Here is a 24,289-nt window from a genome sequence, read left to right as displayed (position 1 = left end):
AGTGGGGCCCATAATCAGCATTTTAATAAGCCCTCCAGGTGGTGCCATGTTCATTGTGCTTTGTAATAAGTTGAGACCGAGACACATCACTTTTGTGTGGTGGGTTAATAGAGGCAAACTAACTTGCCCAGAATCACTCAACTAGTACTGGGCCTGTCAGACTTCAAAATTTGTGCTCTTAACCTTTAGCTTTCAGTGTCAAATGAGGTCAGAACATCCTTTGTATACCAACATTGATGGGTCGTTCTCCACCTTAGGTGAGAAACAGAATCTCTTAGGGAACTTCTTCAGAATTGTGGTTTTCAACCACAACTCGATTTCAAGATCCTCTTTCAATAGGTTGAGTGAGGCTGGACCCCAAAGGTGATATACACGGCAGCAGACGTTACTCTATCTGGACCTGGCGAGAGGGCTGTATACCTGACATGGGTGCACACCTTTAGTCCTCTAACTTTCACCTGGATTTGGTTCTTTTCAGCCCTGCCTTTTTTCTGAACCATTTTCCCTCCATATGCAAAACTATGGTAAATCCTAACCAGCTCACTGGAAGTGTACCATTGGTATAAAATCTCTTTTACAGATTCCCTGGGGGCATGTAGTGCTGGAGACAAACTGATCATTCTGTCACAGAATGTCGGAAGAATACCCAGTCCACAGTCCAAGACAGGTAAGTTTTCAGTCTGCTGGGCCTGGTGGTAAAGGTTTGTAATGGGTTGGGAAAAACTGAGTTCTGAAGGAAGAGTAGGAGGAGTTAAGGGGAAAAGGGAAAGGAAGAGAGCGTTCCAGGAGATGAAACCATGTCAGTTAATGGTAGAGAAACTACAAGTTGGGAAGGAGTGGGAAGGGTATGCTGAAGAATTTGTTTTTGTTTTTTCCAGTTTTATTGAAAAATAATTGACATGCATCACTGTGTAAGTTTAAGGCCTATAGCATGATGATTTGATTTACATATATTGCAAAATGATCATTACAATAGGTTCAGTTAATCTCCCATCTTCTCATATGGATACAATGAAAAGAAAGAAGAAAATTATGCAATTTTTCTTTATGAGGAGAACTCTTAGGATTTATTCTTTTCTATTTTTATTTATTTATGTATGTATGTATGTATGTATGTATTTTTTGAGAGAGAGCAAGAGTAGGGGAGGGAGAGGGGCAGAGGAAGAGGGAGAGAGAATCCCAAGCAGGCTCTTCAATGGGTATGGCTTGATCTCACCACTGTGAGATGGGGACCTGAACCAAAAGCAAGAGTCGGATGCTTAACTGACTGAGCCACCAAGGTGCCCCAGGATTTATTCTTAATTTTTCTATATATCAATACATCATTGTTAACTATAGTCATCATGTTGTATATTATATCTCTACTACTTATTTATCTCAACTGGAAACTTGTATCTTTTAACCACCTTCCTCCATTTCTCCCTCTGGTAACCACAAGTCTGAGCTCTTTTTCTGTGAATTTGTTTTTTAAGATTCCACATGTAAGTGAGATCATAAAGTGTTTTTCTTTCTTCATCTGACTTATTTCACTTAGGATAATACAAAGTCTATACATGTTGTCAAAAATAGTCGGACTTGTTCTTTTGTGGATGAATAATATTCCGTGATGTGTGTACCACAACTTCTTTATCCATTCATTCGTTGGTGGACACTTAGGTTGTTTCCATGCCTTGGCTATTGTAAATAATGCTGCTATGAATATAAGGGCACAGATATCTTTTTGAGTTAGTGTTTGTATTTCCTTATTTCTTAGTATTGTATATTCCCAGAAGTGGAATTGCTGGATCATATGGTAGTTCTACTTTTAATTTTTTGAGGATCCTTCATACTGTTTTCCATAGTGGCTGCACCAATTTAAATTCCCACCAACAGCAGACAAGGATTCACTTTTCTCCACATCCACATCAGCATTTGTTATCTCTTATCTTTTTTATGATGACCATGAATAAATTATTTTTATCCCAAGGATGGAGGAAGTCACATAAAGGATTTGAACAGGGACACTTAACTTTTCAGATTGGTATCTCAGCAAGATCGTTCTGGCTGCTATTAGGAGGACAGGATCAGAGTGGGAGACTAGTTTAGACTGTTAAAGTTACTCAGGGGATATGGTAGGGCACTGAAAATGGAGAAAATTGGAATAAAACAGTTAATTCTGTTTTAAAAAATGTTTACTTATTTTTGAGAGACAGAAGAGCATGAGCAGGGGAGGGGCAGATAGAGACAGGGACAAAAGGATCCAAAGTGGGCTCTGTGTTGACAGAAGTCAGCCCAGTGAGGGGCTTGAACTCATGAATCATGAAACCGTGAGCTGAGCCAAAGTCATATGCTTAACCAACAGAGTCACTCAGGCACCCTGTTAACTCTTTTTTAAACGTATTTTTTTTTTTTACTTGCTGTAAAATGTACATAACAAAATGTACCATTCCTAAGTGTATAGTTTGCTGGCACAGTGAAGTACATTTACTTTATTGTGCAGCTGTCACCACCATCCATTTTCAGAACTCTTTCATCTTGCAAAACTGAAAGTTTTGTACCCAGGAAACTGTTAACTCCCCATTCTCTCTTTACCCTGGTCCCCAACGACTCCTCTACTTTCTGTCCCTAAATTTGACTAAGTACTTCTGTAAGATTAGAGTCACACAGTGCCCTTTTCTGATTGGTTTATTTCAGTTAGCATACTGTCTTCAGGATTCATCCATGTTGTAGCATGTGTCAGAATTTCCTTCCTTTTTTCTTTCTTTTTTAAAAAAACTTATTCATTTATTTGCAGGGTGGTGGGGGAGGGCAGAGGGAGGGAGAGAGAGAGAATCCCAAGCAGGCTCCCCGATGTCAGCACAGAGCTGGATGTGGGCTCAATGCGGGATCCCATGAACCTGAGAGATCATGACCTGAGCCAAAATCAAGAGTCTGATGCTCAACTGATTGAGTCACCCAGGCACCCCCAAATTTTCTTCCTTTTTAAGGCTGAATAATAACTGTTACATGTTTGTTAGATGTTCATTGTATATATTGCTAACCTTAAAAATAAAACTGTTACTTATTTTACCAGGAAAAATGAGTTTATTTAGGAATAGCAGAGTATTGCAGTTTGGACATGCAGACTACAGCAAAACCAAAGGCAAGTACAGAAAACAAAGGAGAGAAACTTGATTTTATAGACTAAAGGAAAGGAAGTTGGGAGGGGCTTTTATAAACAAAAAAGTCTGGTAGAGTAGGTTAAGAGTTTGAAGTATAGTGTTTTTTCATTGGCTGCAAGTTGTAACAGTCTCTCTCTCCTTGAATGCAAGGTATGTCTCTGTTGGGGTCTGCAGTTGATGAGGACTGATAGGGTGTGAGAGCTCCTCCTGCAGGCCTCCCAGTTCCATTATTTAGTTAGTTACTAATTTTTTAAGTCATCTGTACATTAATTAATTAATTAATTAATTTACTTTTTAAGTAATCTGTACATCTAATGTGGAGCTTGAACTCACAAGCTCCTGAGATCAAACAAGAGTTGCACACTCCACCTATTGAGTCAGCCAAGCGCCCCCCAACTCCACTTTAAATGAGGTTTCCTGGGGTTCCTGGGTGGCTACACCATTTTGCATTTCTACCTACAGTACACAAGAGTTCCAATTTCTCCACGTTCCCGTCCATACTTGTTTTCTGTGTTTTTAGAAAAAAAATTTTTTTAACGTTTATTCATATTTTGAGAGACAGAGCGTGAGTGGGGGAGGGGCAGAGAGAGAGGGAGGCACAGAATCTGAAGAAGGCTCCAGGCTCTGAACTGACAGCAGAGAGCCCGACGCGGGGCTCAAACTCACAGACCGTGAGATCATGACCTGAGCTGAAGTCAGATGCTTAACTTACTGAGCCACCCAGGTACCCACTGTGTGTGTTTTTTTTAATAATAGTCAACCTAATGGATGTGAAGTGGTATCTCGTTGTGATTTTTATTTGCATTTCCCTAATGATTAGTGATGTTGAGCATCTTTTCGTGTGCCCATTTTTGTGTATCTTTGGAAAAATGTCTATTCTAGACCCTTACCCGGTTTTTGAGTCTAGTCACTTATGTTTTTTGTTGTTGAGTTGTAGGAGTTCTTGATATTCTGGATATTAATATATGTATTCTGGATATTAATCCCTTATCCCTTATGTAATTTGCAAATATTTTCTATTTTGTGGGTTGCCTTTTTACTCTGTTGATAGTAGAGTCAATTGATACACAAAAGTTTTTAATTTTGGAGGCACCTGGCTGGCGCAGTGGTAGAGCATGTGACTTTTGATCTTGGAGTCAGGAGTTCAAGCCCTAAGTTGGGTGTGGAGCCCACTCAAAAAAAAAAAGTCATTGATATTTTGATAGAGATTGTTGTGAATCTGTAGTAGGTAAGTCTTCCAATTCATGAACATGAGATATTTTCCATTTATTTTTATCTTCCTTAATTTCACTCAGCACTGTTTTATAGTTTTCAGTGCATGAGTCTCACTTTGGTTAATTCTTAACTATTTTATTCTTTTTTGATGCTATTATAAATTGTTTTTTTAATTTCCCTTTTGGGTTGTGTATAGAAACACAACTGATTTTTCTTTTTTTTTTTTTTTTTTAATAAGAGACTCTTTTTTTTTTTTAACGTTTATTTATTTTTGAGACAGAGAGAGACAGAGCATGAACAGGGGAGGGGCAGAGAGAGAGGGAGACACAGAATCTGAAACAGGCTCCAGGCTCTGAGCTGTCAGCACAGAGCCTGACACAGGGCTCGAACTCACGGACCGTGAGATCATGACCTGAGCCGAAGTAGGACGCTTAACCGACCAAGCCACCCAGGCGCCCCCACAACTGATTTTTCTGTGCTGATTTTGTATCCTGCAACTTTGCTGAATCCATTTATTCTTTTTTTATTTTGGAGTCTTTATATATGATTCTCTATATATGATCATATCATCTGCAAAGAGATAACTTTATGTTTTGCAAGAAAAGAGTTAATTCTTTTTATGTCTTATTGTATTATATTGTGAAGCTCTGCTCTTAACTCTGAGATTCATTAAGTTTGTAATTACATGGTGGTGGGGATGTCCAGAAAGTTATACTTGGAAGGGTCCTCAGATCCAGTCCAGCCCAGCGTCACACAGCAAGTTAGAGGTTCAATAGGCATCTGAAACCTCATCTGTGTTCCTCTTAGCTTTGCAGGAGCCCACAAAACCACACTAGGAGCTAGCTTGGAGAGCCCTTGCCTAGAGGGTACTTATGGGACTGAGACTTGATCCCTTTTTGCTTTCACCCAAGGTTTCCTTATCTTAGGAAGTGGGGAGTCTGGCTGAATCCCAGTGCATCCATCTGGTTAAAATAAACATCCTGGGTGGTCTAAGATGGAAAAGAACTTGATGAAGAGTCAGATTTGGAAGTGGGAGAGAGATTTGGAAGTAGGACAGATTTTGCCTTTGTGAGGTTGCCTTTTAAAGCACCAGTTAAACACATGATCTCAGTTTTGGGAATGAATATGTCTTCTCAGCTGAATGCCTCTATACCACTACTAGCTGCTTGTAGTAGGGTTTGGAGAGGAAGGTGTGCTCTGAGGGGTAAGATTGAGGGCCCTAGACAGACAGATGGAGTCACAGAAATCAGAAGAGTCCTGCAGGGAAAAAACCACAAGCCGTGGAAAGAGCATCCGTTGTGAAGTACAGGTCTGAGTTTGTATCCACATCTCTTTTTGCCTACAGCAAATGTTTTACTAGTACTTACTGGGTTCTTAGTAGGTGCCAAACATTACTAAACGTTTTACATGTTTCCCTCCAAAAATTGTCTGGGCTTTTAACCACTATACTGAACTCTTCTCTTTTACGTTTAAAACTTTTCTACAGTAGGGGCACCTAGGTGGCTCAGTTGGTTAAATGACTTTTGAGTTTGGCTCAGGTCCTGATCTCACAGTTGGCGATTTTGAGCCCCACATTGTGCTGTGCATTGAGAGCACAGAGCTTGCTTGGGATTCTCTTTCTCCCTCCCTCTCTGCCCTTCCCTCTGCTTGCACATGCGTTCTCTCTCAAAGTAAATAAACAAACATTAAAATTTTTTTTTCTACAGTAAATGTGGATTATTTATGTAATTAAAATGATAATCTCAGGAAGGCTACACTTGACCTTCAGGCTACCATGGACTCCTGGGAGCTGAGGGCAAGTAAAATGGTTTGGTGAGGGGAGGGGTAAACTACTTGGTGTACCCTTCTTCCTCTCATCTTATAACTTTGAAAAATAAGGTGCTGTCTTAACCTAGCAGCTTCCTTGGGATAAGTCAGTGTCCTGATTATAAATGATCAGGTTTCTGAAGCAACAGCATGAGACTCCTGTGGCATAAGTGAAGAGTGCAGATTCCTGGACTCTCTGGGGGTGAGGTCTGGGAATGTGCATTTTTGTAAGCTCTCCTGACACAACGACTGTGATGATCTTCATACATATTAAGGCTTGAGAATTACTTCTCTGGGTACTTTGTTCAAGTTCTGCCACTTTTTCTTCTTTTTTTTTTTAAAGTAGGCTTCATGTCCAGCATAGAGCCCAACACAAGGCTTGAACTCACAACCCTGAGATCAACACGTGAGCTGAGATCAAGAGTTGGAAGCTTAATCAACTGAGCCACCCAAGCACTTCCAGTTCTGCCACTTAAAAGCTGTGTGGTATGAGGCAAGTTATTTTTACAGTTGTTTTACTCTCAGCCCTGTGCTGAAAGGCCAAATAATAATATACAGTAACAAAAACATATTATCTTGGGGGGTGCCTGACTGGCTCAGTAGGTGGAATGTGCAACTCTTGATCTCAGAGTTGTGAGTTTGAGTCCCACATTGGTTGTAGAGATTACTTAAAAAAATAAAATCTTGGGGCACCTGGGTGGCTCAGTCAGTTAAGCATCTGACTTCAGCTCAGGTCATGATCTTATGGTTCATGAATTTGAGCCCCACATCAGGCTTTATGCTGCTGACAGCTCAGAGCCTGGAGCCTGTTTCGGATTCTGTGTCTCCCTTTCTTTGCCCCTCCACCACTCACGCTCTGTCTCTCTGTCTCTCAAAAATAAACAAACATGGAAAAAAACCCATAAAATCTTTAACTCACTCCCCAAATACGGATTATCCTAGTTCATCCTCCTAAGAGGTAATTATTACTATGCCCGTCTTATTGATGTGGAAACTGAAGTTTGGAATGGTAAATTGAGGCCTATGATCATGACAGCTAGTTAGGTGATAGAGCCAGAATTGGAATGCAGGTTTAGATTATAGAGAAGTGCTTTGGAAACCAGTAGCATTGAGAGCAATGATGATTATTTCCACATCCCCGCTGAATTCCAGACCTTATTCTCTACAGCTCCAGTGGCTAACACAGTGAGGTTATAGCACACCAAGGCAGGCTAAGCCCCTCCCCTCTGGAGTTTTCCCATTAGCAGTTTCTAAACTAGAGTGTACTTTAATTTTTGTTATTTTTAGTAGTCTTACCCCCAGCACAGGGCTAGAACTCATGACCCCAAGATCAAGAGTCACATGCTCCATTAACTGAGCCAGCCAGGTGCCCCTAGAAATGCAATTATATATTTTTTGAGTTTATTTATTTGAGAGAGAGAGCACACACCCGTGCACATGAACTGGGGAGAGGTAGAGAGGGAGAGATAAAATCCCAAACAGGATTCTCCAGTGTAGAGCCTGACGCAGGGCTTGAACTTAGGCACCATGAGATCATGACCGGAGCCAAAATCAAGTTAGATGCTCAACCAGCTGAGCCAATGTGCACCACCTCAGAAATGCATTTTAAAGCTTTTTTCTAAGTGGGACTGTTACAGGGAAGGTAGATGTCTTTAGACAACATTTCTAGCTTCAGAGGAGAGGGGTCCTAGCCGCATTGTCCCTGTCAACTTTCTCTAGTGCTTGCTTACTCCAGGGTTTATCAATTTGAAGCTTGATGTGCAAGACGCTTTTGGTTTCAGTTCTTTGAAAATGGAATACTTTGAAAAGTGTAAGAAACCATCTCTCCTAAGGCAGTCAAACCATCCACTCCCCCTTTTAGGGGAATATTAACTTTCCAGATGAAAATGAGCGTTAAATTTATTTTGAAGAGCCCTTCCAGCAGGTTTCTATTCTGCCAAGCCCTAGGGCCAAGTGTCTAGTTTGAGGGACACTGAGAGAAGGAAGTGGAAAACCAGGCTCTTGGATGAATGGATAAACTCAAGCTGGGGCTCTTTAATCTGGGGATCATGAATGGCGGGGGGCATCATCTCCAAATTTCTAAAGGGGAGTGACCTGTGAGAGATTCAGTAACTCCATCTAGGTCTACTGGAATCAGGAAGCAGCTGATTTAGTTCTTTAGAAGATACTTCTAGTGCTTAGCCCAAACCATGTTAGTTGAATGCCAGCAGGCAGTGAACTGCCCATCACTAGTTCAAATAAAGTCCAGGTAGATGTCAGGGTTACCTTCAAGCAAGACAGACTTGAATTTAGATCCTAGCTGCATTTAATACTGGCTGTATAAATACAGTCCAGGCAAGTAACTTAACCAACCCCCCGTTTCTTTACCTCTGCAAAGGGCATCTCACTTCTTTCATGTGTGTACAAAAATTAAAGCAATAATGAATACTGTGAACACTGTGTAGGCCCGGGCATAAAGCAAGACCCTTTACGGCTTCAGTCCTTGATTTCGCACCATTTGGGCTGCAATTAAGTGTACAGTCATTTCATTATGAAATAAATGAAACCTACAGCTAGCTTAAGCAAAAAAGGGGAATTTAGTGCTTACATAATAGGGAAGTCCAGAGGTGGTACCACTTTCAGACATGACTAGAGCATCCATTTCATCTCTGCCTTTTTGTGTGTGCTGGCATCATACTGCAGTCCTGGGCTTTCCTCACTGGTTGAGGGGGAGGATAAATTTGCTAGCTCCCTAAGTTCCCTCACCACTCACCAACCTCAAAGCCTGACTATCCCAGGGAAGACTGGTTCAGCTTGGGATGCATAGGCTCCCTGCACACTGTGATGAATGGGATATGGAACAGGACTGAAGCCAAGGAAATAAGGACATAGGGCGTACAACACTTACAGGTGGCTACTAGAGGGAGGGGAAAGCAATAAGGCCTAGTAAGAACTCAGCAATTGCCCTATCTCCAGGCTGGGCCCAGGGTCATGGTGGGTCAATCTGTTTCTGCTTTAAAAAACAAAACAAAAACCAAAAACAAACTTTATTTGACAAAAGACAAAATCAAAAGTTATTTACAGTAGTTTTTTGCTCAAATAATTCAACGGGGTAACTGTCTTCTCCAGGTTTATCTCACAACCGAACCAAGCAGAGGCTGCCCCACCCCCAGCCTCCCCATCTTGCACAAGGGGGGAATGCCAACCAGAATTCAGCAGCATGGCTCCCTCACCCCTCACCACCTCTACCGCTCAGTGCACCACCCCAGCCCGACACACTTCCAGGGTCCCTTGCTAAAAGCATCTCCCAACAGTCACACTAGACCTGGGCTCACACACGTGGGTGGGGTAGAAGAAGCTGGGCAAACAGCAACTTCAACTAATTTTGAAGGTGCTATGTTCTTTCTTTCCCAGCTGGGCCTCAGGAGGGTGAGGATCCCTGATCCCCCTGGGACATGCAAGGAGGCAGTGGGGCGGCAAAAGAGAGAGCCTAGGAAACTTGCCCACTCAGAGCAAAGCTCCATCTCCTTAAATAACCAATCCCCATTCCCACAGCAATGGGTAGGCTGAGCTACTGAGAAGTTGGGTAGCCTCCCTGAAAACTTCAGGGATCATCCCAGAAAGGACAGAACACATGTTGCTGCCTTTCTTCTGGCCAGGTCCACCCAAGTCAGTCACTCCCCAGGAATCTCCCCCTTGTGTCTGACTTGGCAACTTCAGGAAACTACAGGCTGGAGGCTCCTGACTGGTCTTTTGGCCCAGTAACAATGTTATTCGGAACAAAAATATTTTGGCTAATAATAACCTAGGATTAGTGTTTCTTAGGATATATAAAAAGATGGGGCATATTGCTGTTGAATGCTGTCAGCAGTGAGACAGCAAAATAAAAAATGGGGAGCAGGGAGAAGAGTAAGACCAACTATGATTTGTTTCACTGTGAAGTTCAGGGCAGAGGCCTCTGCAACTCCAATTTAAAAAAAAGGTGCAACACAAAGACACAGTGAACAGGCTTCATAACTGATTTCCAGCCCCAGCCTCCTTAAAAGGCAGTTCCTCAGCAGCTGGGGGCACCATTCCTTACTTCTTCCACGGATAGTTTCTTGCCACCATCGTGGGAAAAGCTGCCCACTTGAGTCGGCTACAGGGCTTCCTGACCAGTAGATGGCTCACTTCTCTCCAAGTAGGAGCTACCGGGAGCTTTTGACATTCTGGTCCCACTAATCCAAGTTCTTAAAGGTATTCAAAACTCAGGCTGCAGGGCGAAGCTTTCAAGGATAAAGAAGGGGAAAACATTAAAGAGGAAAAAAAAAAATCAACAACCAAAAAACCCACTGCCTTGGTCTAGCTTACTTCCCCCATTCCCCAAAATATAGTAAAAAAAAAAAAAAAAAAAAAATAACCCCCCCCCCCCCCCCGCAAAAAAAACCCACCTCTCTGGTTTTATCATTCTTCTCTGCTCTGTGCTTAGAAGGTTTGGTCAGATTCTCTGTTGGACCCTCTCTTTATACTTAAGAAGGCTTTATTCCCTTCTGTGCCTGATGCAGAAAAGCCAAAGCCCCAGATTTTTTTTTTTTCTTTTGGTAAATCAAAACAACAATACAACAATGTTTTGGAATTGAGAGTTAGCTGGTCCCCAAAATAAAAATACTCCTTCCTTGTAAAACACCAGTTGCAGTGGTGCATGGTTCTCAGTTCTTCAGACTCCATCACGCAACACACTCACTCCCCACACCTGGGCTAACTACTCCATTAATGCAAACCCCAGCAAAAAGGGAAAAATAAACACAAAGTTTAGTGAAAACCTAAACATTCAACTGGAGTCAGTTCTGTTACATCTTCTGGGTTCCTCTTCTCTTTTGTTCACACGAACTTGGAATGTCCACACTTGGCTTAACAAAAAAGAGGCCCAGCTCAGGGGCATAGGTCTGAATGTAGTAGGTTTCCTGTGCCCAGCCTAGGAAAGCAGGCTGGAACAAAGGTGTCCTGGGCATTCTCTGGAGAAGCAGCAGCAGCACCATGCCTGTCTCCGATCTCAATCTCATCACTGAGGAGGCCTGGAGAAATGGCAGTCAGCAGAGAGGTCCCCATCACAGTGCAGTGACACCAGCTGGCATCTCCCTGCTGAAGACCTCTGGACAGAGGAGATGACCCCGATGTTTGGCAGTGATCCAAAGAAAACCCTCTGTATGAAAGGGAACCAAAATGGAAACCCAGGACAGCTGGCTCGAGCCTCGAGCACCCCTTTTGGCAGATGCCTACTTGGGGTTTTCAGAGACTAAGGGAATAGGAGTGTGCAGTAAGGGGGGTGATGGGTCCTGCTGCTTCTGAAGCTCCATCTCAGCAGCCCTCTGTAGCGCCACCTCCACCAGCAGCTGGAAGCTACTGAAGTCCTCCTTGTCCTGCTCTGGGGGTGTGGGCGGTGGTGTGTTGAAGAGTCCACCTGTGGGGCTTCCGGCTTCAGCCCTGGTCAGTAGGGTGAGTGTGTTGCCAGGGCTCACCAGGGGCTTACGAGGCTCCAGCTCACCTTGTGGGAAGGGGGCTGCTGGCTTTTCCCCCTGGCCTGGGTGGAGTGGCATGGAGCACACAGACAAGGAGAGCACGTTGGTGGGGGCCGGTACAGACACAGCCAGCACCGAGGGGCTGCTGCCACGGGGCAGGGCCACATCTGAGGCCTTACCCCCGCGGCGAGAGATGGTGAATTGGTTGGGGTCTTTGCCATCCTTCCGAAGCATGTCTGGTAGAAGCCGCCGCCGGGCGTTGATGAACCAGTTACATATCTGGAATGAGTAGGAGTCTGTGGTCAGTTCACTCAATCAAAACCAGCTATGAAGCACCTAAGTTCCTGGCCCCAGAAACACAGCAGCCAAACAACAGAGACACAATCCCAGTCCTCAGACACATTCGTGTTAGGAATTGAGAACTGAAGTCATCATACAAGTGAATATAAAATTGCAACTATGATTCAGCCAATGAAGGGAAGGTCCAGTGGAGGGGACAATAATGGGAATACCCGATCTAGTCTTTGGGGACTCAGGATAGAACTGACAGAAGCAGGCAGGGCTTATCCCACTGGCCAGAACACCAGGAGAAACCACTAAAGGGCCTCAAGAGTGGCCTGACCTACATTTCACACTGTAGATCCTTCTCCTGACCCTTGTCTCTTCTTCCAGTTTATATTCACCAAGCAAGCACCAGCTGCTGTAGGGGGCAAAGACAGGAACCCTCTCCCCCTTACCTCCTATGTGCTGGGATATTGGGAACTGTGTGGGCTGCGGTAATGCCTAACATTACTGTTTACTGAATGGATCAAAGGCCCAGCTTTCCTTAGGGTTCCTGTACCAGTTTCTACCCCTGCTTATCACCTTTCTCGGCCCATCCCCAGGACAAGCCCCTGGGTACCTTCTTTCTGTGGACTCTATCTGCCTCTACCCAGCCAATCGGACAACCACCTATGACAGGAGCTGGTGCCTGGAGTTGGCATGGCTCCTTGCCCAGCAGGCTGCAGCTGTACCCATTCCACAGGTGCAGGGACCACTAGGCTCCTGGCCCTGTCAGGCTGGGAAAGATCCTGGTCAGGACAGATCCAGAGCCTTGTGGCTTCTCTTTCCTCTCCATTCCAGCCTGGTGTGGGGGATTTTCATTCATTTTTCTTCATCTCTATGGTCTTCCCAGTACACGTGAGCACACACAACACCAGTCAGCAGTGACACTGGCTGACCTGAATGCTCTATAGCTGCAGGGGAGCCCCAGAGAGAGGTAAGGCTGAACGGCTGGGCGCGGCAAAGGAAAGGAACAAGCACCTTTGATACCAAGTATCATGCCAGCCATCTCACTTGTGTTACGTTTGTTTTTTTTTTTTTAACGTTTATTTATTATTGAGAGACAGACACAGAGTGTGAGCAGGGGAGGGGCAGAGAGAGGGGGAGACACAGAATCCGAAGTAGGCTCCAGGCTCCGAGCTGTCAGCACAGAGCCCGATGTGGGGCTCGAACTCACGAACTGCGAGATCATGACCTGAGCTGAAGTCGGACGCTTAACTGACTGAGCCACCCAGGTGCCCCTCACTTGTGTTATGTTTAATCTGCGTACAAGCCTGGAAGGCAGTGAGCAGTGTCCCTGAAGTACTAAAAAGGGAACCAAACTCTTGAAAGACAAAGAATTTGCCCAAAGTCACACAGGCTCCAAGTGTAGAGCCAGGTCTCCTGGCTTTAGGGCCCCTACTGCTGCTCTTACTGTGCTTTGCTGTGCCTTACCAAACAGAACAGATAACTGAATAATCAAGATCATAATCCTAAAACCAATCAGGTGCTGTTCTGAACATTTCTCATCTAATTACTCATTTATTCTATAGCTTATGAGACAGATTCTGTGATGATCACTTTATTTGAACCAGTGAACAGAGGCCCTGATCAGAGAGGGCTTCAGTAACTTGTTCAAGGTCACCAGTTTGAAGGCTGGACCCGTTTCAAGCAATCCCCACTGCCAGGTGAAGAGACCGAAGCCTTCTCTGCCTGCTCAGATGCTACCATTTCTGCATCCTGCAGCTGCCTTCCCTTGCTACCTGTGCTACCAGAGGATACTGAGCCTGCTCACCTTAGCTCTCCATGTGGGGGAGATGGTCAGGTCACAGTGACCTGGGTCAAGTGAAGTAGGGACGAGCATTTCTGTTGAGAAAGCAGTCTTGGGGAGGGGAGCTTAGGCGTTTACTAGCAGCTGTGTGGGCACCTAGCCCCTAGCTGCGCCTCCCATTTTGGCTTAGAATTCTGGGAAAAGAACAGCATAAAAACACCCCCCGCCCCCACATATACTTTTCCACATGCTCACCCTGGTCCACAGAACACTTGGCAGCATACTGTCTGTTTTGTCTTCTCATCCGATAGAAATGCACAGCTGAGGGGGGCCAGGCAAGGGCAGGACGCCTGAGTGCACCACTAGTGCCAGCTGTGAGGGTAGGCTATCAGGATTCTCTGTAGCCCCTTCCAGCTGCCCAACCCATGCCCAAGTCAGGAAAAGAGTGTATTTGGCTTGCCCCCACTCAAGGTCCTTGGGGAGTTGGTAGGGAGAATGCCAAGGTGAATTCTGTCATTGATATGGCACAACACAGGCTGGGTGCCTGAAAGCCTCTCTCTACCATAAAACAGGGCCCCTATCTGAAAGCCTGCTGTCCTGCCAGTATTTTTTTTTTTTTTTTTTTTTTTTTTATCAGTGGCTGGGATGAAGAATGTGGGAGGAATCACTGTGGCAGATGGGAGTTGAGGGGGGGAGCACCAGGAAGCTGATGAAGGCCATGAGGATCAGAGGAGGGCCTTTGAAGAAGGCAACACAAGTGCTTTAATTTTAATGTCTTTTCAACTGTGAAAGAAACAAAAGGGAGTAAGTGAAGGGCATGGAAAAGACCTTCCCTAAACATCACTCACTGTACCTTCAATATGTGTTGTGACCACCCATACCCAGGTATTCTTAAAGTCATGTGGCTATCAGAATCCCCTTGAGGGGGACTTAAAAAAGTAACTATCTTGGGGTGCCTGGCTCACTCAGCTGGAAGAGTATGCGACTCTTATCTCCCAGTTGTGAGTTTGAGCCCCACGTTAGGTGTGGAGATTTTAAAAAACAAACAAAACAAAAAAACACTATCTCTCATCTGCTCTATAGATCCAGCGATGGTGGCAGGATCAGGAATGTGTTATTTTTATTTCTTTTAATGTTTATCTTTGAGAGAAAGAGAGTGCGAGCGCGCGCGAGCGTGGGGGAGGGGCAGAGAGAGGACTCAAACCCACGAACCACGAGATCATGACCCGAGACAAAGTCTGCCGCTTAACTGACCTAGCCACCCAGGTGCCCCAGGAGTGTGTATTTTTAAACAAGCTCCCCCAAGTTCTGCTTCCCCGGGCTCGGGAACCAATGGTTTAACCTCCCCCCTCCCTCACCCTCCCTCCAGCTTTGGGAAAGGCTTCTCTTAGGAAGCTGCATTTGAATGGAGTCCTAATGGACTTCAAGGAATGGGGAGCTCAGCTGACCCCACACTGGTGTCTTTTTTTTTTTATACCAATTACATTGGGAGTTAGTTACACTGAATTCTTAGTTCACTAAATATTGTCTTCCCTCCCCACAGGACCCTACCCAAGGGCAGGGATAGTGCCTGTTCTACCAGTTTCCAGCACACAGGACAACCCCATCAGTAGTAGAGTGAAAGAGTGGGGCCTGAGCCCCCTCTGCCAGGTTACCCTTCCCTCCCCAATAGGCAAACGGCCCCTGAGAACAGTCAGAAACCACAGCAATAAAGTGGGCTTATAGGGTGTCACAGGGACCAGTGAAAACCCTTCAAAAATGACTTTTTTTTTTTTTGGTCTTACCCTCCCAACTGCCTAGCCCCAGGCCAGTACCAGCAAACCAGTTAGTTAAATGACTCATTGACTTGCTAATGAGATTGCTCCTGGGCCAGTTAAAGGAGACAATCAAAAGAGCTGTCCCCAGGGAGAGAGAAAACAAGCTTGGCAAAATGCTGATGCTTGTTGAAGCCAGGTGATTGGTACCAGGAGTGCATTAGAATATTCTCTTGTGGATATTTGCAAATGTTCTTAATAAACAGCAAAATTTTTAAAATTAAATATAGGAAAAAGAGATGCCTCCAGGGACTTAAGGCAATTTTTCCCAATTGAGGGCCCCCTACCTTTCCTTACTTTTGAGGTCCTGCCTGTTGACATTTCCAGGACTTCTTCATTTTCCATCAATTCAACAATTATTTACTGAGCACCTACCAGATACCAGGCATTGAGCTAAACACTTGGGATCCAGTGTTAAGTAAGACTTGGCCTCTGGAGTTTGGTGTGTTCTAAAAAGCAGTTATAGTTCATTTTCCAAATGCTGACCCAGTCCTGGTACTGTGGGAGCACACATCTCCTTTGAGGGTTGGGGGGTCTCCCTGGTCAGTAATGGGAACAAAGTGGTCTGGGGTACTGATCAGTGTGGCATGAATATGGGGGGAAGGGATGAGGCCCGCTCTGCAGACAGGGTCAAGTAATATTGTCATTAGGTTGGTAAGACTCATTGAAGGGTTTTATTTTTATTTATTTATTTTTTTCAACGTTTTTAATTTATTTTTGGGACAGAGAGAGACAGAGCATGAACGGGGGAGGGGCAGAGAGAGAGGGAGACACAGAATCGGAAACAGGCTCCAGGCTCCGAGCCATCAGCCCAGAGCCTGACGCGGGGCTCGAACTCCCGGACCGCGAGATCGTGACCTGGCTGAAGTCGGACGCTTAACCGACTGCGCCACCCAGGCGCCCCTCATTGAAGGGTTTTAAATAGAGTGACAAGTGGTGTAGGAAAGCCATATTATAAAAATATTTAAGGGGTGAATGTGTAGGATTTGGTGATTGACCAAATGAGCTGAGAAAGGGCAGTTGAGGGGAACCCCTTAGAAAGGGCAGGAGCCAGCTTGGAGAAGCTTTCCAATTGAGAAATCCGAGGTGCCTGTAAGACGACCAACCAGAGGTGTATGGATAGGGGCCATTTGGGATTCATGGTATAGTTTCCACCAAGGGCCACATGGTCCCCACTGCTCCTTAACTCTCAGCATGACTCTAGAGCAGGGAGGCCACCAATGGAACCTTTCCCACCAGAACACGCCAGGATCCAGGTGCCCTTCCTCAGAAGTTTCCAAAAGCAAATCCTTGCCCCAGACCTATATTTCTCTAAATGGGATCAGGGATATATCCTCCAGGGATCCACTAGTTCTCACAAAAAGGTTTAACTTTATGTTTCCATTCCGATATCGAGTAGGAGCACCATGGCCTCTGGTAATGCAGACTTGCTCAACTCCAGAGTCTGTGCCTTTTTCATACTACAACACCACAGCCCAGTCAGCCAAACACCATCCCCACCTACCGTTTTACATTAATGCAGTTAATAGAGTCTCATTGGTTTGATATTTATTTACTTTGGAAAACTGGTTATTTTACAATTTATAGGAGCAAAAGCAAGAAGTTGTTTTTTTTTTTTTTAACCCAGTTTTATGTTTGTATGTGCTTAAACGATAATGATAATAAAAATGTTTCAAGTCAACATGACAGGAGGAAGCAGGTCCATGAAAAATAACTTCTTTAAAAGAAACTGGTACATTACTCAGATATAAGAAACAGTGACCCTGACAAAAAGCAATTTCAATACAGTATGATGTGTGGTTTGACAGCACAGGTATGAGGTGTACCAGGAATACACAGCAGTGGCCTCAAAGCCAGGCAAAGAATGTTTTCATGAGGAAATGCTTAAATGGAGTGTGCCAGTTCAGAAAAGTCAGGAAGAAGCCACAGGAGAAGGCCCAGAGGCACAGAGGTCCGAAGGTTCACAGGCCTCAGAGAAAGGAAGGACTGAGAGATGAGGCTGATGAGCTCTTGAGTTTAGACTCTATCCAGAGGACAATGGGATCCATGGAGTGTATGGCATAATCAGATTTATACTTGTGTGTTCAAGAGAATGGGCTGAGGGGAACATTTCTCTACTTGTTAGATGTTAGATAAGATGCTGTCCATTTCATGAACCGATTAGTAAACCCAATTCATGGGGCGCCTGGATAGCTCAGTCAGTTAAGCATCAGACTTTGGCTCAGGTCATGATCTCACTGTTTCATGAGTTCAAGCCCGCCTCGGAGTCTGTGCTGACAACGTGGAGCCTCCTTGAGATTCTCCCTCTCTCTCTGCCTCTCCCCTGCTCAAGCTGTCTCTGTCTCTCTGAAAAATAAATAAACTTAAAAAAAAAAAAAGAGAGAGAGAGAGGTGAGAATGGATTGAGGGAAAAAGGCTGGAGGCAGAAGACCAATAAAGAGCCTATCTAAGTAATCCTGGTTCTCAGGTTCCAGCCTTTGGCCTGTGTTGTTCTACATCCCGTAGTTCAAGTCCACTTCTTCTGGGAGGCCTTTTGAAGCTCCAGACTGGCTTAGAAGCCCTGCCTGGGTCTCTGCTGCCTTTGTCCCAGCAGTGATCACTTTTTGCAAACACCAATGGCTAGGTCTTCCCTCAATTTCCCATCCTAGACTAGATATTCCTTGAAGGTAGGGATGTGTCTGGTTCCTTGCTGGGATCTCAACTGTAGTTGGGAGTGCTCAGTGGTATACCATGAAATACTAGGCACTGCTACTAGACATGTGGGGTCAGTCCAAGACCTATGATCTAGGAGAGATGAGAAGAGCAGAAACACCCACTCTGTGCTCACTTCACAGTGAGCCTTGAATTCGTCTTCTCCGTTCCTCCCCCTTATGTGCTATGAAAGTGCCAACAATCATCTCCCTTTCTCAGTTGAGGAAATGAGGGTCAGGAAAAGGCAGTGGACCTGGCCAACGTCCAGGCTTCCTCTTGTGGAGAAGATGGGATCTGAGTCAGGGTCTGTAATTCTAGAGCCTTTCTTGCAGACAGACTCCCATTAACCACTACCCAGAAAGTATAAAGTCAGGTGACAGGAGTTCTAAGGGCTGAATACTCACCATGAGGCATCATGGAGGAGGGATGGGAGCTGGGAAGAGATGGGAGGTTCAGAGTAGAGTCAGGGAAGGAGGGAGAGACAGCATCGTAGATTGAAGTAATAGGCTAGGAAAAGACAGAGGTAGAACAGGTGGCAGAGGGGCTTAGGGTGAGGCTTAGCTGGCTCATGACGGAAGCACTGGGGTCCAGTGGGGTAGGGGGTGGGCCTTTGTTAGGCTGAGGGTCTGCTCTGTGTCTCTCAGGTAGGTGAGAGCCAAACTGGAAGCAAAGTAGTGGTAGTCCAGGGTGTCCTGCCTCAGCACTTTGAAAACAGAACCACACCTACATATCAGCAGTTGGGGCAGTTCAAAGGAGATAATACCTTGCACTCTGACAAAAAGTAGATAACACAATTTTCAGATATGCTCATGTGCAAGGTTTACAAAGCACTTACCTTGTTTCTCTCTTTTTTTAAAGTTTATATATTTATTTTGACAGAGACAGTGCGAGTGGGGGAGGGGCAGAGAGAGAGAGAGAGGGTGAGAGAGAGAATCCTAAGCAGGCTCCGCACTGTAAGCTGGGAGCCTGATTCGGGGCTTGAACTCAAGGAAACTGTGGGATCATGACCTGAACCAAAACCAAGAGTCAGACACTTAACTGACTAAGCCACCAGGTGCCCCTATTTTCTTTCTTTCTTCTTTTTTTTTTTAAAGATTTTATTAAAAAATATTTTTTTAATGTTCGTTTATTTTTGAGAGAGAGACACACACACACAGAGTGCAAGCAGGGGAGGTGCAGAGAGGGAGACACAGAATCCAAAGCAGGGTCTAGGCTCTGAGCCGTCAGTGCAAAGCCCAACATGGGCCTCCAACCCATGAGCTGTGAGATCATGACCTGAGCCGAAGTTGGATGCTTAACTGACTGAGCCAACTAGGTGCCTCAAGATTTTTGGGGCACTCTCTCCCTCTCTCTCTGCCCTACCCCTGCTCGTGCTCTGTCTTTCTCTCTCTCTCAAAAATAAATAAACGTTAACAAAAATTTTTTAAAAATTTATTTTTAAGTAATCTCTATACCCAACCTGGGGCTCGAACTCACAACCCCAAGATCAAGAGTCGCACATTCCACTGGCTGAGCCAGCCAGTCAGCACTTTCACATCCAATTCTGAATCTGCTCCTTATTAACAATTCAGGCAGGGGAAGATTCTAATCCCCACTTTACAGATGAGAGAAATCAAGATGTCTACAGCTCCTATGTAGCTGAACTGGGTTTTGAACCCAGAACCTCTGAATTCTCTGCCCTTTCCTTGACCGTGATCCCAACTCATTTTTTAACCACACTGCAGACCACTAGCTGCCTTTCTACAACCAAGACACTATCCAAACACTGCTCTGGGGCTGGAGGCCAAATCCCAAACACTCAATGCCTTCTAGCCTTCCCATGGCCTTCATTGTTAATGACATCAAGACTTTAATAATGACGCCTTGCCTCTTCAGAACTCTCCAAAACTGATATCTAGCCCAAGGACTTCATGTCATTGTCTTCCCGTGAGGCAGGGAGAGTTGGGGGGGGGGGGGAGGAGGTAGTTCCTCATGGGGTCACAAAGTGCATTAGTGACAGGGCTTAGACAGGACTAGAACCCAGGTCTCCCGCTGCTTGCTTCTTACCTGCAGCACTGACAGGTTGGTCTGTCCAGAAAGGCTCAGCTTCTCCTGTTCTGAGGGGTAGGCGTTGTAGCGATGCAAGTACAGCCAGTCCCGGAGGATCTTCACCGACTCTTTGGGCAGGTTCCCTCTGCGCTTCCTCTTGCCTGCCAGGGAGAGGAGGCCTTCATCCTCACCCAGATCACTGTCTGACATGGTGTCTAGGGGCTAGGCTGGACCTTGGGCAAGCCTGGAACAAGTGACAAAGGGGATGGGGACATTATTACCACACATTGCCTCTCACCCTTTCCCTGTCCCCAAACACATCATTATTAGAACTTGGGACACCAGAAATGGGGGAATAGCAAATCAAAGTCTCAGGCTATACTATGGCCTGGGCAACCTAGAAGGGATGAGTCCAAGATGCCTCCATTTCATGGGGCCAGTAGATGACTACTGAAGTAAATGGCAGCTTATTAATAAGCAGTACTGGACTAGAAATAATTATAGCTACCACTAGAGTCTGTTTTCCATGCTCTGTACTGAGCACTTCACACTTATTATCTCATTCAATCCTCACAAAGCCCTTGTTAAGGGAGATACTACTATTATTGTCATTTTATAAGTAAGATAACCAAGTCGTAGAGAGAAAGCCCTTAACTTAAACAGGTACCATGAGATCCAGTAATTTCACTCCTAGGCACCTTCCAAAGAGAAATGAAAAACTTATGTTCACACAAAGCCTTCAACAGAAATGTTTACAGCAACATTACTCGTAATAGCCAGAAGGTGGAAACAACCCAAGTGTCCATCGACGGAGGAATGGATAAGCAAAAATGTAGTCCATCCACACAGTGGAATATTATTTGGCCACAAAAAGTTGCTAAGTCCTGATCCACATTACAGTGTGGATGAGCCTTGAAAATATGCTAAGTGAAAGAAGCAAGTCACAAAGAACACATATGATTCCAACTTAATGAAATATTTAGAAGAGGCTGGACGGGAAGAGAAGGATGATAGCTAAAGGGGTATGGAGTTTCTTTTTAAGGTGATAAAAATGTTCTACAATTGACTGTGGTGGTAGCTACATAGTTGTGAATATACTAAACCACTACTTGTTTGCTTTAAATGGGTAAGTTGTATGGTATGGGAGTTACATCTCAAGAAAACTGTTATGAAAAAAAATTACAACTCCAGGATATGGTATGGAAATATGGTTTGGACCAAGGTTTGCCACCATCACCAACCAACTCCAAACCTCCAAAGTCTATACCATCTTGCTGCCCAGGTCTGGAAAGTCTATTAATCACCATGTCCCTACAGCAATCCACATAACATTTACTGCACCTACTGTGTACCATGCAGAGAAGAGTGTTGAGTCATCCCTATTGGTTGTCTCAGACATTCTCCTTTGTCATCTAAGCCCCTGGCTTGGTCCATGAATCAACTCCTCAAAAATTCAGATAAATGAGCAAGGCTGGGCTCTGGTTTTCCCATCTTGGCTATGTGACCTTGGCAAGTGTGCTCTCCTCTCTGGGCTTGAGCCCCCTCTTCACCTGTCAAATGAAGGAAGGTGTTTCCCTAGACAACCCAACTCAGTTGCTCATCCCCCTGACAAACTTCTTGTTCACACATGCAAAAGAGATTTACATTTTAAAACCAAAAGTTCCAGGGCAAGCTAATGCCAGAATCTGGAGGCTCCTCCCTCCTCAGCCTTTTAACAGCTACCCAGCAGGCTGGGCCAACAGACTCTGGCATCTCCCAGGTTTTGTTTCCTCGACTTGGGCCAGAGCCCAGATATCTGGGCTGGCTAGGCCAGGCTTTCGAGGGAAGGGTCTACCCTCCCAGCCAGGCCACCTGGAGGTGAGACAGGCATTGGTTAGAGGTGCCACTCCTCAGAGAACACCAAGAACAGGCTGCTTTCTGAAGTCAAGTTTCTGAGGTCTAGCTGGCTAGGGCAGCTGGGATCTGGGCTCGGGGATGCAGCTCTGGCAAGCTATGAGAAGTTTACTCAGGGTTATCTGTACAAATTCCACCCTGGCTACCAGCCAAGTCCCAGTCTGCAGGGTTCCCGAAGTGGCCCACGGAGATGACCCTTCAGTCTACACAGACCTCTCTCCACTGGTGTCCTGCACTCCAGTTTACAATCCCGGAGGTTCCAACATACACCGCCCCCCACCCCCAACGAGACAGACACACACGCCCTCACCACCAGGCAACCTTCTTAACAGCGCTGAGATAACAGGCACCAAACCATCGCTGAGCTCCTAGAACCACCATGATTTTCACCGACAAACACAGCACCCACATAGTTTACTGAATCCCACGTCCAGCACGAACAACTGGTACCCACGACACAGCCCAATTCCTGGATACATGCCTACCCACAAACTCCAACCGACCCGCCCACCCACGAACTCTGGGGAAACTCCAAACGTCATCACACCAGCGATCAATTCTTACCCCAACTGGCCTGTGGCAGCACCCTCACGACACGACACCGGGTGCACCCTCCTACACACTCCACGACGCCGACCTGCGGCCACTCCCGAACGAACTTTCTGACAACTCCCACAGCTCGCCCCGACACTCCCCCGGCCGCGCACTCAAGCTGCATTCCCAGCAGTTCACACAAAGCGCGCAGCCTCCCCCGCGGCCCAGACCTAGTCGGAGCACATGGCTCCCGGGGCGGCGGGGAATCGGCCTGCGCTAGGGGCGCCTGCACCCCTCAGCCCCCTACCCCGCGCCAGACTCGGCACCCCCGCTTCCCCTCGGACCCGAAATGTGGTGGGGCGGGGGCTCTGGAAGAAAGAAAACTCACGTGTCTGTCCCGGAGCAGGAAAAAGTTTGGTTCCCACCCCCTTCCCCCGCCGCTCGGCGCTGGCTGACTCTTCGGGGCGCGGGGATGGCCGAGCCTGCGCGCTCGGCTTTGTGCTCCGAACTCGGCCCGGAGGGGGAGGGGAGGGGGCTGGGCTCCCACCTCCGCACCGCCCCCCCCAGCCCTGCGCCCAGACTCCATGTTGGCCGCCCCCTGCCCGGGAGACTGCGCGCTTCCCCAGCGGGAGGCTCGGCTCACGCTCGGCTGGCCCGAGGGTCCGGACGCACACAAACTTTCTTCGGGTCGCCGGCCCCACGCGCCTTGCTTCCTTGGCCCGCCTGGGAGTGACAGATGCCTCCGAGACAGACTTTCCTTTGTTCCAGGAAAGGGGAACTCGCGCGGGCTCCCCAGCCCCCCAGCCCCGGGCCCTTCCCGCTGCCCCCACCCGCAGCTGTCACTCTCGACGGCCCCCACCTCGGCTCGGCCGCGGCTGGGGGTGGGGGGGCACTGCCGGCGGTTAGCAACGTGCACTTTTTAAACCAAACAAACCCGCCCCCCGCGCGCTCACCCCGGCCCGGGGCAGGAGCGGCCCTCTCACAGGCTGGGATCGTAAGGAGCTGGGCCCCCCAGATGGGCCCCGAGAGAGCTTCCAACCGGGGGGAATGGGACAGTCCCCCCACCGGCCCCCGCTCGCACCCCGCAGTCGGGGCTCACAAACACCCGAGCTCACACACCCACACTCTCACGCGCCAGGACGACGCCCCCTCCCCCGCCCGGCGGAGAAAAAGAAACTTTCCAAGTTGTCCGCGCGTTCCCCGCCCGCCTCTGTCTCCCTCCTGCGCCCCGCACTGACTTTTCGGAGCGGCTTTTCCGTCCACGCGGCCCCGGGCTTGGTCCCGGGCGTCCTGGCAGGGGGCGGGGGGCGCCGGGAGAGCGCGCCGCGTACCTGCCGGGCCTGACACTCGGCCTGACAGCTCGCGGCTGGAAAGCACCTCGCGGCCTGACGTCAGATCCCCTCTCCTCCCTCCCCCCTCCCCCCCCCCGCGCTTTCCTCGCCCTCCCCCACCCGCCGGGAGGGAGAAAACAAACTTTGTGCGGAGCGCGGCGAGCTACGCCCACCTCCCGCGGGGCGGGCTGTCGGCGGCCAGGGGCTTCGTCCCGCCCACCGCTCCCGGAGGGGGCGGGGCCGGGAGGGCACCTTCTTCCTGCGCCCACCCCCACCCTCAGGAATGCCA

At 46.9% G+C, this 24,289-nt stretch overlaps 1 protein-coding gene and 1 long non-coding RNA gene across 6 annotated transcripts in view; one reads left to right on the top strand and one right to left on the bottom strand.

The window, feature by feature from the left end:
- LOC147582720 (uncharacterized) overlaps window positions 1–20,163 on the top strand; it is a 20,856-nt gene extending 693 nt beyond the window's left edge. The window contains exons 2-3 of the long non-coding RNA XR_015249448.1: window positions 581–16,177; window positions 16,421–20,163. This is a non-coding gene — a long non-coding RNA (uncharacterized LOC147582720). The remainder of the gene's footprint in view (window positions 1–580; window positions 16,178–16,420) is intronic.
- Window positions 9,173–24,289, bottom strand: TGIF2 (TGFB induced factor homeobox 2). Of its 5 annotated transcripts, none has more exons than XM_086702132.1 (3): window positions 24,144–24,289; window positions 20,261–20,486; window positions 9,173–11,917 (listed from the first exon to the last, which is right to left on the bottom strand). In XM_086702132.1, the coding sequence occupies exons 2-3, from the start codon at window positions 20,450–20,452 to the stop codon at window positions 11,396–11,398; spliced, it is 714 nt and encodes a 237-aa protein (XP_086558258.1). In that variant the 5' UTR covers window positions 20,453–20,486; window positions 24,144–24,289; the 3' UTR covers window positions 9,173–11,395. The 5 variants fall into 5 exon arrangements, with proteins under 5 accessions (XP_086558258.1, XP_086558259.1, XP_025787562.1 ...); XM_086702133.1 differs by lacking the exon at window positions 24,144–24,289 and adding an exon at window positions 24,001–24,071; XM_025931777.2 differs by lacking the exon at window positions 24,144–24,289 and adding an exon at window positions 23,908–24,069.

This window comes from Puma concolor, chromosome A3, assembly GCF_028749965.1.
Source record: "Puma concolor isolate L17-30 chromosome A3, mPumCon1.1.hap2, whole genome shotgun sequence".
In the NCBI taxonomy this organism is placed as follows: domain Eukaryota; kingdom Metazoa; phylum Chordata; class Mammalia; order Carnivora; family Felidae; genus Puma; species Puma concolor.
This window is presented reverse-complemented; position numbering and strand designations above follow the sequence as displayed.

What these genes read in the sequence shown, in the direction of transcription:
- TGIF2 (XM_086702132.1), bottom strand. Translation starts at nt 20,452, where the DNA reads ATGTCAGACAGTGATCTGGGTGAGGATGAAGGCCTCCTCTCCCTGGCA. An exon ending in CCAACCTGTCAGTGCTGCAG is followed by an intron (nt 11,918 to 20,260) that starts GTAAGAAGCAAG and finishes TACTCATTCCAG; the next exon opens with ATATGTAACTGGTTCATCAA.